Source organism: Dasypus novemcinctus, chromosome 2 (assembly GCF_030445035.2).
Source record: "Dasypus novemcinctus isolate mDasNov1 chromosome 2, mDasNov1.1.hap2, whole genome shotgun sequence".
Lineage (NCBI taxonomy): Eukaryota > Metazoa > Chordata > Mammalia > Cingulata > Dasypodidae > Dasypus > Dasypus novemcinctus.
Genome location: NC_080674.1, coordinates 82,355,163 through 82,370,621, shown reverse-complemented (window position 1 = coordinate 82,370,621; position 15,459 = coordinate 82,355,163). Strand labels below are relative to the sequence as shown.

The following is a 15,459-nucleotide window of genomic DNA, read 5'->3' as shown; positions in this document are numbered from 1 at the left end:
GTGACAGAGATCTGGCTGGGGGATAATCTAGCCAGGTGGGAAATGCCCCAAAGATGAACTTACTTCACTGGCTTGCTTGGAGCCAGACCTGGCTAATGAACAATTTTTTTATTCCAGAGAAACTCTGCTACAAGGAAGGGATCCAAAGAAGAACAGGAAAGTTTTGAGTCTTTTTCCTTTCCACGGCCTCCCTTAAAATAAATTCAGCTACAGTCACACACAGATTAAATCATCACAAACTTGTCATCTTCTAGTAGAAAGGCTGGAATCACTTACTTATGCAATTTCTAACATTGTTATAATAACGAAGTACACCCAGAAAATTCTGGCCTAGCTTATGACTAGAAGTGAACCAGGTTCAGAGGTGACAGTTCTCTGAAAGTCAGTGCTGGGGGAGGAATGAGCCAGAGGGGCTGAACCTGCTTCTAACCACTTGCATGATGGCAAGCATTAATTAGAACGCAGTGAAGGCAAATGAATACTCATGCAGTGACATTTGTTGTTGTTTTAGTTAATGTGAGTAATGGAGCAGGGAATTTTTTAAAGTTTTGTTTTGTTTTTTAAGCTAACACTATATGGGCAAGACATTTTTATGAGAATATCACATATGCCAACCCATGCATCCCCAAAGCAGTCCAATGAGCTAGTTACTATCATTTTACTTATTGTACATATGGGGCCAGAGAAGCTAAATAACTTGCCCAAAGTCACACAGCAGAGTTAGGAAATACCTGTGTTATTTGAGTCAGGATTCAAGCCCAGTCTGGCTCCAGAGTCTATGTTCTTATCCTCTGTGCTCCTGTGAACCTATGATGTGTGATGGGACCATCTTTCTAGGTGTGCAGAAACTGGATATAAATCTAACTGGATAGAGTTATACACCTCTTTAAATGTGTTTAAAACAAATATCAAAGACTCCTTAAAGCAAAATGAGGATATATGTGCAATTTAAAGAAACTGTGAAAGGAGTGAGAAAGTTAGGCTCTGAGCTCAGCTCCTACTCATCCTGCAGGAGTTGTTAACTTCCTGAGTCACTCTCTGCCTCCCAGAGTCCTGATATTTAGCCATCTCAACATTGTTCTCCCAAATATACTAGACAATTTGTAATCCCACACTACCACATTCTAACAAGAATAAAGTAACATTCAGTGCTTTACTTCCTAAGGTTTCTAACACCCCTCTTGCAAAATGGCCCTTTCCTGCTACTTGTGCTGAAATTGGCTCCCTGCCCTCTTTCTTTCCTGTCACCTTGGGTCACAGCCAAGCTGTTTGCGAGTGGGCAGCCATCCATTTGTTTGATTGGATGGCTGCCTGACCCGAGTTCTTTTCCTTCTCCCCAGCATGCTGGGTTTACCGTCTGTGGGTACGTGCATTCTGGAGCTGTATGTACCCCAGGAAAACATGGTCTTAAACTTAATCCAGTCCTGTGGTTATGAGCCCATTGTAAGTAGGACTCTTCCCATCCAAGTACTAACCAGGCCCGACCCTGCTTAGCTTCCGAGATCAGACGAGATTGGGCACGTTCAGGGTGGTACAGCTGTAGACATACGTAGGACTTTTTGATGAGGTCACTTCAGTCAGGATGGGTCTTAATCCTGTAACTGGTGTCCTCTGTAAACAGAATGAAACTCAGGAGAGAGAGAGCAACAGGAGGCAAGAAGTTGACATTCAACAGAACCTGAAGAGAAAGGGAGCGGCCAGGCCACCATGTGCATTGCCATGTAAGAAAGGAGCTCAGGACCAAGGAGCACTGCCAGCCAGCTCCAGAACGCCTTCTTCAGGAAAGCATTGTCTTGATTTGGAAACCGGGAGCTAATAAATTCCCACTGTTTAAGCCAAGCCATTGCATGGTATTCACTTGAGCAACCAAGGAACTGAAAACTTCTCACATTTTTCCTCTCCCACTCCCAGCTCAGTTCATCACACCCCAGAAAATCTTTTTTCTCCTTTCCCCCTTCACCATTTCCTTCCTTGCCTATTTTCACAGGCAAATCTCTCCCACAGACTTTCTTCCGTCACTCTCTAAACCAACCAATCAGATTTTGTCTCTCTTGTTTGCTGCATATCCCCACAGCCTTCAGCAGTGCCTGTCACTTGGTAGACACTCAATGCTCATCTGTTCAATTAATGAAAGGACTGAAGGAGACTAAAGTCACAACTACTAGGCTAAATAAAAAGTGACTTTGACACAACTATGTCAAGGAAAAAAGTAGAAAACCATGATATTTTCCATTTCTTAAAGCTTCTTTTAAAAATCAGAAGTTTGAAAAAAAATTAGTAGTCTGTATCTTTTCTTATAAAATAATGCTTATTGAAGAAAACTATGAAAATATGGCAAACTGTTCATTTTAAAGAGAAGCAAATCTAGTAAAGAAAACAAGGGTCATTTGTCCTTCCTTTATCACTGTTAGAATTGTCATAAGAGTATTCCTCTACCTCCCCTTCTAGTTAACTTTGTTTTTCCGTGACAATTAGCATTTAACATGTTTTTAAAAAGCTTCTTTCCTATTCAATTGTGTTGCTTTTCTGGCTACTGAAGAGTTATCTGTATGACAAGAGCATTCTTCTCTTAGTCATGGCAATGTACAGAATTTTAGTTATATTCTGGGTGAATGAAGCTTTATGAACGAACCTAGAAACCTACGTGCCCCTCTTAACCTTGTTTCCATGGGGAAATGCATTTCAAATAACCAGCTGACACGCAGACTGTTAAACACGTCGTTTGTATATCAGTGCCTGCCTGGACGTTGAGGATCTCTGACTTCCCTTTGCTCCATGGTATGCACCAAAGCAGTTAAATGCACATTTCACTTCCACGTAACCACCCTTCTCCCAAACACAGATGTTTCAAGGTTTCTGTGAGCTGATGGAAGAATGAAAATGCTCCAACAAAAACCCACAATAAATCAAGTTCAAATAACCATTAAACTCCTTAAAAGCTTGGTGCATTAGTCCATCCAAAGAAAATTTTATGGGACAACGTGCACAAACAAGACTTTTTTTTGGAAAGCTCTTCTGGTTCAAGGCATAAATCTAAAAAAGAATGCTAAGAACTCACAGGTGCTGAGTAGCAACAAAAAATTGACTGAAGTGCAGTCTATTAAATGGAGTACAAACGGTGGAGAAAAACGGCAAATATCTAATAGTCAACTACTAACTAATTTATACAAAGAAAAACATTTAAAATAGGAAGTTATTTTGAGATCATCTCTTTGGACCATTCATTTAAAAAATCTCTATTTAGCTCAAGGGTAGTTTAACCGTTCCTCCTAGAATTTTTCAAAAAAGCTACCAGGAATGATTTAAATAACTGTTCTAGACAAGTTTTGTACATATCCCTCTTATTTACAAGGTAAAACAGGCAGCACAGACAATAAAAAGGGATGCCAAGTATAAAAATATTATTGGTAAAAATGAAATGTAGGTAAAACAGACAAAAAGGAAGTAGAGCTAAAACAATTGTGATATTTGTTGTGTTTCCAGATGCCTGAAGTTAAAGTGACATGCCCACATCCTGTCCAAAGCTGTACTCTGCTTTCGCAACAAAGGAAAAAGATACTTAGAAAAATTTAAAAATGATATAGATCACATTTCTGAAAGTTTTTCTAGGACCCACAAACACAGACATAAGAAAAAGATTAGAAGTAACAAAACATGGCTTGTGAAGTAGAAAACTAGGGGGGAAAAAAAGAAACATCTGGAAATAATGGATGAAAACAATTCGAAAATGGAGGCTGTTCAAAAACTATGAAAAGACCAAACCTATTGTTGAGCATTTAGCTGCAGACCAGCTTGCCTAATCCCATGATTTCCTCTGTGGTCATCTCTGCTGCTCATGACTGTGACTGGGAATAGGAGATAGCCTTGCTACAGAGGAAGGATGCACAGCTTAGCTTAAACTATAAGGTTCTTCTGCACTCATCCATGTTGCAGCCCTAGCATGCAAAACAATAGACAGCGCTCAAGACAATGGCATTGGCAGTTCTTGCTATTTTTTGCTGGAAAAAAATTGCATATTGGAGAGTGATGATAAAGAGTTGGGGAAAGGGGAAGCAGACTTGGCCCAATGGATAGGACGTCCGCCTACCACAGGGGAGATCCGCGGTTGAAACCCCGGGCCTCCTTGACCCGTGTAGGGCTGGCCCAAGCGCAGTGCTGATGCGCGCAAGGAGTGCCCTGCCATGCAGGGGTGTCCCCGCATAGGGCAGCCCCACACGCAAGGAGTGTGCCCCGTAAGGAGAGCCACCCAGCATGAAAGAAAGTGCAGCCTGCCTAGGAATGGCACGGAGAGCTGACACAACAAGATGACGCAACAAAAAGAAACACAGATTCCCAGTGCTGCTGATAAGGATAGAAGCGGTCACAGAAGAACACACAGCGAATGAACACAGAGAGCAGACAACTGGGAGGGGAAGGGGAGAGAAATAAAATAAAAAAATAAATAAATAAATAAATAAATAAATCTTTAAAAAGTAAATTAAATAAAATCTCCTTAAAAAAAAAAGCTGGGGAAAGAACCCAGGTCTAGGTGGCTTCTAGGACTGCCTAGAGCCACAGGACCCCACACCATTTGGTCACAGGTTGCTGAGCACTTTGTTCAGTGTGTACACCACAGATGATGTCAAAGTTAGAGGTGCACTAAGGTGGCCAAATTAAGTAAAGCCCCTAAGTTTCTCTGACTTCCATTGTACGTTTTTAAGGATCTGATAACTCCAAGGTCTACTGAGGCAGTCATAAAGATGAAACAGGTAAAGTGAACTACATTTTGGACAAATTTGTCCATGCATATTCTAGTAGTTAGGATGCTTTTGGCAGTGAGCAACAGAAAAAACAGATGTTTCTTAACCTGTAAGGACATTAATAGTTCACTATGAAGTCCAGGTAGATGATTTCAAGTTTAGTTTGGTGATTCAGTGATGTCATGAAGAACCCCATCTCTTTCTCTCCTGGACTCCCCTGCTCTTAGCACCTTGGTGTTTATCCTCAGGATTGTTACTATTCATGATCAAAGTTCCAGGCATTATATTCTTAGAGCTTTCAAAACTGAAAGTGGAGGGACTGGGGGTGGGGTCATGGGAAGCTTTCTGCTTGCATGCCTCTCCAGAAAATAAAATTTCTGACAAAGAACAGTGAAGAAGGATGGTCCAATCATGAGTCTTTGATACTGATTACTATGCTAATGAGCCTGTGTACTTGAAATTTCAACTAGGCCTAGAGCCACAGGCTGCCTAAGAGTTACCTCCTGAGAGCCTCCATGTTGCTCAAATGTGGCCACTCTCTAAACCAAACTCAGCATGTAAATAAATGCATTACCTTCCCACCAGCGTGGGACATGACTCCCGGGGATGGCTCTCCCTGGCACCAAGGGATTACTACCATCACCAGCTGGTGATGCAACTAGAAAAAGACCTTGAATAAAAAAGGAAATGGTAAAGACAAATGAATTTATATGGCTAAGACACTTTAAAAGGTGTTGGGAGGTCATCAGAGGGGTCACACTTACACATGTCTCAGCAGGATCCTAGAGACAGCCAAAGTAGACACCACCTCAGGTGCTGGTGCTCCTGAGGGCTACAGAGACACACAAGTTCTACAGTCATGACAGTTGGTTCTGGAGTTCAGTGCCTTGCCAGTGGACCCTACTTTGGAATTTGTGCTCCTGAATATGATGGCGTTGGATTCAGATGTGAGCTCTCTACACATGCCTCTTCTGTCACTTTTACTGAAACTGTGGTTGCTGCTGGGTTTTGTGTATGCCCAGGAGACTTGAATCTCTGGACTGTCCATGTGCCAGCTGGGCCCTGAGCCTCAGCAGAGTTGCAATACCTGCTCTCCAGTTCATTGGACTTACCTAGGTCAGCTGACAAAGTGAGAATGGTCAACCACCATACCAGGGAACTGAGAGTGCTTATAGCTGCAAGCAAGAGAATCATATCCATCAGCCATGTGGGATCTAAGCCCCTCCCAATTTAGAGGTGGAGTGGACATCACCATCCCAGGGTCCACAGGATGGAGGAATATAATATGGATTGGAGTGGACTTGCTGGTATTCTACTATAGAACTGTTGTGACTCCAGCAATAGAAGTAATTGTATCATTGATGTGGAAATGGCCACGGGAGTTGCTGAGGACAGGGAGAGGGAGGGAGAGGTGTGATATGGGGCATTTTTGGGACTTGGAGTTGTCCTGAATGATATTGTAGGGACAGATGCAGGACATTGTTTATCCTGCCATAACCCACTACATGGACTGGGGGAGAGGGTGAACTACAATATAAACTATGGTTCATGTGGTGTGGCAGTGCTCCAGGCTGTTTTCACCAAATGTAATGAATGTACCTCACTGATGAAAGGGGATGTTGATGTGGGAGGAGTGGGGATGGGGAGTGGGGAGTGGTATATGGGAACCTCTTATGTTTTTAACATTTTGTGTGATCTATTTATCTTTTTTAAAAAGGACAATAATAAAAGAAAAAAAATTTTCCCCTGAAATCTCCAGCAGACTTCCCCTTAAATTTCACTGATCAAAAATGGCTCACATGTCCACCCCCAGATCAATTGCTTTCAAAGGGGAACTGAGTTGCTAAGATTGGCTTAGAGTAATCAAACTCTTAGTTGGGCACAGTGCAGCTAGAAGGAAGTTGGAATCCCATTATTAATGAAGGAAATGAAAATCATATAAGTTTGTCCTTTTAGGCAACGGTAAATAGATAAATAAAAAAGACTAAGCGGCGGCGAACTTGGCCCAGTGGTTAGGGCGTCCATCTACCACATGGTATGTCCACGGTTCAAACTCCGGGCCTCCTTGATCCATGTGCAGCTGGCCCATGCACACTGCTGATGTGTGCAAGGAGTGCCCTGCCACGCAGGGGTGTCCCCCGCGTAGGGGAGTCCCATGTGCAAGGAGTGCGCCTAGTAAGGAGAGCCGCCCAGCGCGAAAGAAAGTGCAGCCTGCCCAGGAATGGCGCCACACACAAGGAGAACTGACGCAACAAGATGACGCAAAAAAAACCAACACAGATTCCTGTGCCGCTAACAACAACAGAAGGAGACGAAGAAGACGCAGCAAATAGACACAGAGAACAGACAACCCGGGTGGGGGGGGGGAGGGGAGATAATAAATAAATCTTTAAAAAAAAAAAAGGACTAAGCAGATGTTATGCATATGTCCTAAATGTTTATGCTAGTACTCCTATTTGGATGGAAAAATGCAACAGTTAGGATAGGTTTAGTCGTGCTGCAGGAACAAAGAACTCCACATAAACAAAGGTTTATTTCTTGTTCATGTTATATGTGTGTTGTGAGTCAGCTGCAACTTTGCTTTACTCATAGATCCAGCTTGTAGAGGAGCCATTCTTTGGATATTGTTAGTCTTAGAGCAGAGGAATAAAAGACATGGTAAAGCACATGCTGGTTCTTAGCATTTCTTGTGTCACTTCTGCTCACAATTTATTGCTCAAAGCAAGTCATTTGTCCAAACCTGAGCTCAACAGTGGGGGAGGTATAATCCTCCTGCAAGGAAGGGCCGTCAGGGAGGAGTGCCAAATACTGAGTGATTATAATTTACCAAAACATGGATATGTAATTTAGCCATTATTCACTTCAATATAGCCATGAATGTATGTAATCAGCACCACGCTTCTGTAAGACTGCAGTTTTTGCTGGAGTTGTTTCTGTTTTCATTAACAGCCCAGCAGCCAGACCTTAACATTTATCCTGTGATTATAAGTCATCTGAAGAACAAAAGTAAGTGTAGAAGAGCATTTGTTGTTTCCCTCTTAAATTAAATTTTAATTAAAAAAAACAAAAACCAATGCAACAATAGTAAAGGCAATTTAAGACAGCTACAAAAATCCTGTTTCTTGAGCTCTCATTCCCCTTTTCCCTCTGCCAGCTTTAAGCCCTTCTGAGCACAGAGGACCGTTAACTGTTCGCCAAACACCTCTTATTCTTTTTTTAAAAATCTAGAATTAGCCTGGCTCCAGGAGACAGTTTTGACACAACCACAGTAGCCAAATCTTTCACTGTTGAGTTGGAGAAAGCATAATGTCCCTGAGGAGAAGCTTGATAAACCTACGGGCAAACCCCTCGCCTTCTAAAGCTCCGTTCTAGCCCTCCTAAGAGTCAGCCTGATGACGTTCCTGCAAAGTCTCCCTCTCCCGGAGCAGTCTTTCCTTCACGTTAGGCTTCTGTATCCTCAGGATGAGAACTGGGGCAATTATGCAACTATCTGCAATTTCCCTGGCAGTTAATTATGGGAAGAAACATTGCTTTATTTGTCACCTAGGCTTTGCAGAAGCGTTAAGTGAAGCGAGCATTTCCACTTACAGCTTATTTTCACGTATTTTGTGCTTAACAAAATTTTATGTCAATATATTACATAGAAGTCATTTATGACATTTGAAATAGTTAATATTAATAGATGAACTTCTATACTCTAAAGAACTCAAAAAAAAAAAAACAAAACAGGAATGGAGAGTACATAGTAACATTTTTCCCTTAGTATTTCTAAACCAAGGCTTATGTAATTTAAGCAATATTAAGAGATCTGGCATAGATGATAGTGCATCAAGAAATTCTTTGTACTGATTTCTCTATATTTCTTGTTTTCTTTTAATTTACATACAATCAGATTCACTTTTCTTTTCTTTCTTTTTTTTAAAGTAGAGTGTGTGCTTCAGAATGTCAAATAAATGGAATCAGAGATTATGTCATCATTTGGAACTGGCTTCTTTCACACACCATAATCCAGCTGAGATTCACCCATGTTGTATATCAATAGTTTTCACCTTTCCATTATTGAAAAGTATTCCATTGTTATTGAGGTACCACAATTTGTTCACCTAGTCATCAGGTGAAGGACATTTTGGTTGTTTTTAATTATTGGCCATTATGAAGAAACATTATGTAGAGATTTTTGTGAGAATATAAGTTTTCATTTCTCTAGGGTAAATAGCTTTGTGTGGGAATGCTAAATCATATGGCAAGTGCATATTTAACTTTAAGAGAAACTGCCAAGTTGTTTTCCAAACAGGCTGCACCATTTTGCACTCCCTCCAGCAATATATGAGTTTCCATTCTTTAACCTTTTTTTTTAAAGATTTATTTTATTTCTTTCTCTCCCTTCCCCCCTGTTGTCTGCTCTCTGTGTCCATTTGCTGTGTGTTCTTCTGCATCCACTTGCATTGTCAGGTGGCACCGGGAAACCGCGACTCTTTTATTGTTGCATCATCTTGCTGTGTGAGCTCTCCGTGTGTGCAGTGCCACTCCTGGGTGGGCTGCACTTTTTTCACGTGGGGCAGCTTTCCTTGAGGGGTGCACTTTTTGTGCATGGGGCACCCCTACCCGGGGGTGTTCCTGTGTGGCATGGTACTCCTTGTGCACGGCAGTACTGTGCATGGGCCAACTTACCACATGGGTCAGGAGGCCCTGGGTATTGAACCCTGGACCTTCCATATGGGGAGGCGGACACTCCATCACTTGAGCCATGTTCGCTTCCCTTTTTTACTTTTAACCTACCTATATCATTATCTTTAAGGTGGATTTCTGATACATAGTATATAATTGGGTCTTGACTTTTTTTTAAACAAAAGAATAATACCTGTCTTTTTACCTGGTGTTTCTCAAAACTGTACATTAAATGTAGTTATCAATATGGTTGGATCTTTCCTCTTATTTGTTTTCTTTTTGTCCTCTCATTTTCTTCATTCCTTTGTTTCTTCTTTTCTGCCTTCCTTTGAATTATTTGAATAGTTTTCCATTTTCTATTTTAATTTATATCTTTTTAACTCTATCTTTTGATATATATTTTATGCTTGCTCTGGAGATTACAATATGCAAATAGTCTATGCATATAATACGCATACAATATATACAATATGCATGCAGTCTACAGAGAATTAATGTTTTAATACTTCCAATGAAATGGAAATGTATTAAATCTACATATACCAAAAATCCTACTGTTTGTTATAATATTTGATTACAACAATTGAAATATTTTAAAGAACTTAGGGAGATAGAGAGAAAATTAGTTGGGAAACTAATTTACCTGTGTATTTGCCTTTTTTGTTACTTTTCCCTCATTCTTGGAGTTTCAGGTTTCCCTCTGGTATTATTTCCCTTCTGCCTAAAGTCCTTTCTTTAGCATTTCTTTTAGAGCAGGTCTATTGGCAATGGATTTTCTTAGTTCCCTTCATCTGGGAATGCCTCTATTTTGCTTTCATTCCTGAAGGGTATTTTCAATGAACACACAATTCTGGATTGACATTTATTTTCTTTCAGCACTTTAAAAAATTTGTCCTGGTGTTTTCTGGCCATAATTTCTGAAGAGCAAGCCACAGTCATTTGAATCATTTTGCCTTTGTATGTAATGTACTATTTTTTGCTGATTATTTCCAGACTTTTTCCTTATCTTTAATTTATAGCAGTTTTGATATCCAAATTTGTTTCTTTGTTTATTTTAGTTTATTTTGTTTGGGGTTTGCTGAACTTTTTGAATCTTTATGTTCATGTACTTGGCTAAATTTGGTAGCCTTTGTTCCTTTCAATATTTATTCTGCAGTAATGGTAAACCTTTGGATATGGTCCCATAAGTATCTGAGACTGTCAATATTCTTTTCTCTCTGTTGTTCAGATTGGATAATATATATTGATGTTTATATTGAAATTTTTATAGTTTACTGACCTTTGCCTCTCTAATATCCCTTCTGTAACTTGACTCATACAGAGAATTTTTTATTTATTATAGTTTTGAGTTCTTACATATCCATCTGTTCTTTTCTATGGCATCTATTTTTCTGCAGAGAATTTCTGTCTTTTCATTCATTTCAAGAGTGTTCATTCATTTCAAGAGTGTTGGCGAGAGTGTTGACTTCTTGGAGCGTGGCTATAACAGTGGCTTTAAGGTTGTCTGATGAGAGAGAATTGTTGGGAAAATAAGCAGGAAAGTAATTAGATACTTTATCATATATATCTTATTACCATTCTTAAAATAAGTAGAATTAGATATTTTGATTTGTTATAATTAGTATTATATATTGCCAAAATAATTGTCAATAGAATATAGAAAAATCAGTTATGGTCAGTACAGACTGTTTCTAGTACAGGGTTAAGATTTCCTGATCAAGGGATTCTCTTCTTTGTTTCTGGTCATCAAAGCCTGCTATACCCTTTACTTCATTTATGAATCATGGGATTGCAACCTTCACAACAAGCATACCTCAGAGCTTGAGTACAAAGCTAAACAATCATTAAAATGCATATGACTACAGCAATGAGCTGCAAGTTTTAAACAAAGAAATAGCTCTATGTGCTGCTCTACCAGGGAAAGTTAGCAACTACTGAGAAGCAGCAGAGAACAAACAAGGATTTCTTAAATAAGGGCCTTCTCAAAACATTAGCCTTCAGAAATAAGTAAATTAGGTATATATTTAAAGACTTCATCAGCAGGTATAGTGAGGAACTTTCTGTATTTTTAAATGAGTTGATCCCAAGAAGGATGGCTAAGGTTAGATTTAGGTTCAAAATTATGCCCCATGGTCATCATTTTAAAACAGAGGAAAGATTAGTCCTCCAGGAAACAGGGGAGGGATGTAATCTGCCTCATTCCCACCCTCATCCCCTGTCCTGAGAACCAGAAATAACAAACAAGGCTAAACAATGTGAAGAGGATTTCTATCATGAAATCAGGGCAGCCACAGTCCCATTGAATACACTCTGAAGAACATTTGTTAAGTACAATGATATTAGGACCAAAACACTGAAGGAGGATGCTTAGATTTGGCATATACATCTTGTCTTATCTGAAGCAGGATGTGACTGTAGGGGAAAGGGGGTGGGTTGAGGTGAACCCACCCAGCAAGGCTTGCATTGGCTGTGGGTAGACTAGGGCCTGGGTAAACACAGCAGGAATGGTGAGCAGCCAGTTTTACACGCAGTTGTACGTGCAGCGGGTTTGAAAGATGACCTTTCAGCATGCCATTTGAAGCAACACAGCTTTTTTGAAGTATAATATACATATGAAAAATGCAAAAAGTAGTTCCCGTGTAACTGGTATATCAAGAAGCAGAATATTGTCATCACCACAGAAGTCCTCCTTGTGCTCCACCAAGGGAGGCTTGTAACAGCATAGATTGTTTCTTTTTTGCACTTCATATCCACTGAGCCATACTGTATGGGCAGCTATGTCTGTCAGTTATGCCACTTTTTATTTCTTCCTATCTCATTTCATAACCAGCAAGGGAGGTCAGGAGATAAGGAACAAAGGGAACCAGTTCTGTAGCTGCAGTGTAAAGATGACTGAGCAGAAATAAGTAAGGCAGTTCAGGCACAGGGCCTGTGAGCTGCAGGGCCTCATGCTGACCGGCTCTTACCAGGGTTTACTCCAAAGTGGGGGAGCATGGGAGACCTGGGGTTGTTCACTCCTCTCCCTTTTACACAAAATTGGACATGCCAAAGTGATGGAAGATGCAACAGACTTGGTGATCACATGCTTGGAGACAGTATGGCTAAAGTGGGACAGCTGGTTTCTGCTGCCCAAACTCACTGCGTCTTGCCTACCTCCCTTGAAAGTATATAGTAAATATCTTAGGCTCTGTGGGCCATATGGTGTCTGTTGCAACTACACCACTCAGCTATTGCAGCATGAAAGCATAGGCAGTACAGAAACAAATGGGAATTTACGAAAACAGGAGGTGGGTCAGATTTGGCCTACTGGCTGTCGTTGCCTTGCCCCCCTCTGCTCCCTGAGATCTTATAGATATGTATATAAAACTTTACATGTACGTGCATGCAACTTTATAACCTGAAACAGAAAATAAATCTTTCATTCAATCACTCATGGAACACTTTTTAATATGTATCATATAGTAGGTTTCTAAGAGAGTAGAAATAGTTTAGATGATTAAACTAGAAAGAGAAACAGCAAGATTTTCTAACCACAATGAAATAAAAATGAAAAATAATAACAAAAGTAGAAGCCAAACAAAATAAGTTTTGTGGCAGATACCACAGATGGGCTCCATCAACACACCAATTCATATGTAGCATTCTCTCTTATAGACAAGAGTTGGCATTTCTCCCATTCCCTTGAGGCTAGTTCTTCATGGGAGTGCCTTTCACCAAGCAGATTTACCTGTGTGAGACTTGGAAGGCAGAACTGAACACTGTAAGGTAGACGCACTTGGCTCTTCATGTGGATAGTCTTGGAGGAGCTTAGTTTCTCTGAAGTCATTGCAATGGAGAGTCTAGGTCTAGTCATTGGCTTTGTGGCTAGCAAGGGAAAAGTGGAAACAGTGCACCTCTGGTATGGCTGGGTGTTTCTCCAACCATACTGCTGCTCACTGTAAAGTATCCAGGCTTGCTTCCCTAGCTCTTCCTGAAATTCTGCAAGGTAAGTACATCCATAATAAATCATTTTCTGTTTAAATTAGCTTTTGTGCCGTCTCCTTCCAGCAGCTAAAATCTTGACAAGAACAATCCCAACCACTTGAACTATCTCAACTTCAGATCAAAGAAGAAATCAAAACTGTAATTTTATCATACTTGGAAATGAACCACAGTGAAAATACAATCACCTTTGGGATTATAGCCAAAGCTGTATTTAGAGGAAAATTCATAACCTTAACAATGTATACTTCTTAACAAGGTTGTAGTTAAGAGTAGGGACTCTGGAGTCAAATTCCCTTGGTTTGAATACTGGCTCTATTATTTTCAGAGCTCAGTTGTGTGGTTTTGGGCACATTATTCTCTCTAGCCTGAATTTCCTTATCTAAAAAAATGGAGATAATATCTCAGAGGTTTGTTGTGAAGGTTAAATGAAAACTATTTAAAGCACTCAGCTCAGTATTTAGCACATAATAATTACTCAAAAAATATCAGATATTATTATAATTAGTTAGAAAAGGGTAAATCAACCCCAACCCCCTTCTCTTTCTCTGTCCCTCTGTCTTTCACTCTGTCTCTATCTCTCATTTCTTCTGGAGTAAACCAAAAGTGAATGGAGGAGACAATGAGAGGGAAGTTAAAAACTTTAGGAATTCCAATGAAAGAAATTCCATATCGACACCTCATTTATTTTCAGTGGGATCCAGGAGCTGTCACTCTCTATAGCAACAGAAGAATCTTGGAGCATTTGCCAGGAAAAATCCTTCAGGATATTTCTCTTAGGAACAATTCCTTTTCAAATCTCCTAATTCTGCATGTGGGAAATTTTAATATTATTTAAAGAACTATAAAAATTAGGATGAATCAAGTCTTTCAAAAAAATACAAAGATACTAAGTATGCTTGTAATACCTTCATTGCCAGTAACGTGATTTCTTACCTAGGCTATGCAGTCAAGTCATCTCTACAAGCTGTGGAGCAAAGTGCTATATGGGGTTCATGGGAACATGGGCTCAGGCACAACAGAGAATTTGGCAATGATCACTTTATTACTTACACAACACAAAGGGTCCAAGAGTAGGGGAAGAGATCCCATCAGTTCCGGTCTCCTGGGGAAGTCAGATGCTCGGGTCAGGGTTTGTGGATGGCAGCGCCACATATCCCACTTCACATCAGAGGAGACAGACCCTGTACTGCTTGAGTGTTGAGTATTTACACCCCAGGGAGAGGGAGCCCTGCCACTGAGAATTCCAGCCCCGATAAGCAGCTGGGGCTGCTTATTACTGATTTCAGGTTTAAGGTATGCTCAGGACATTTCATTAGACCTAACATCTCCCCTGGACTGTGGAATGGAAACATATTGAAACATCTGCGCACAGTCGTAAAGGAGAGGGGGGAGATGAGGGCTGGAAGATGGCCAGTAGGCCTGTCTGTGACTTTCCCAGCACCAGCCAGGCCCAAATTAAAGCATAACATTTTGTAGCTGAATACTTGATGTCTCTAAGGTATTTTAGAGTTTATGAAGCCCTTTTCCATTTGTTTTCTAATGAGTTAGAACAATCCTGGGAAAAAGACAAGGCATTTAATATTATCCTTACTCAATTTACAGAAGTGAAAGTTAAGTCCCTGAGATACTATGTGACTTCCTTAAAGATACTGAGTGGTAAGGATAGCACCAGAACTGGCCTTCTGATTCCCTGCCCAGTCCTCTTTGCACTGAACCATGGAGCCTCAGGTGTATACACATTATATGCAATGTAACTCACATTTCAATTAGTGATTAGATGAGTCATAATTAGACAAATGTCTTTTTAAAAGGCTACTTAGTGCTATCAGTTCATATCATCATTTTGAACCAGGAGCTGGGTGAACAATTTTTCTTTCTTCTTACTGAATACTAGATATCATATCTGGTTCATCTTTGGAGACTCCTCTTGGTAATTTGCCCAGTGATTAAACACACACACATACACACACACACGCATACACAGCAAGGAAACCAAGATTCAGGGTAAACTACAAGATCAAAGCTATAAATTGCCCAGCAAGCTCAGAGTCATTGAGAATTAACGGAG

At 40.3% G+C, this 15,459-nt stretch overlaps 1 protein-coding gene across 3 annotated transcripts in view; it reads left to right on the top strand.

The window, feature by feature from the left end:
* LOC131273219 (uncharacterized) overlaps nucleotides 1-1,739 on the top strand; it is a 77,530-nt gene extending 75,791 nt beyond the window's left edge. For 2 of the 3 annotated variants that reach the window (XR_009180366.2, XM_058275441.2), the window contains one exon: nucleotides 1,622-1,739. Coding sequence is in view for 2 of the 3 variants with exons in the window: in XM_058275441.2 (XP_058131424.1) it covers nucleotides 1,622-1,626 (5 nt within the window). In the remaining variant the exon portion in view is untranslated. Of the gene's footprint in view, nucleotides 1-117; nucleotides 231-1,621 lie in introns of those variants that run through there. The other variant, XM_058275437.2, reaches the window with a different exon arrangement.
* The last annotated feature ends 13,720 nt before the right edge of the window (nucleotides 1,740-15,459 follow it).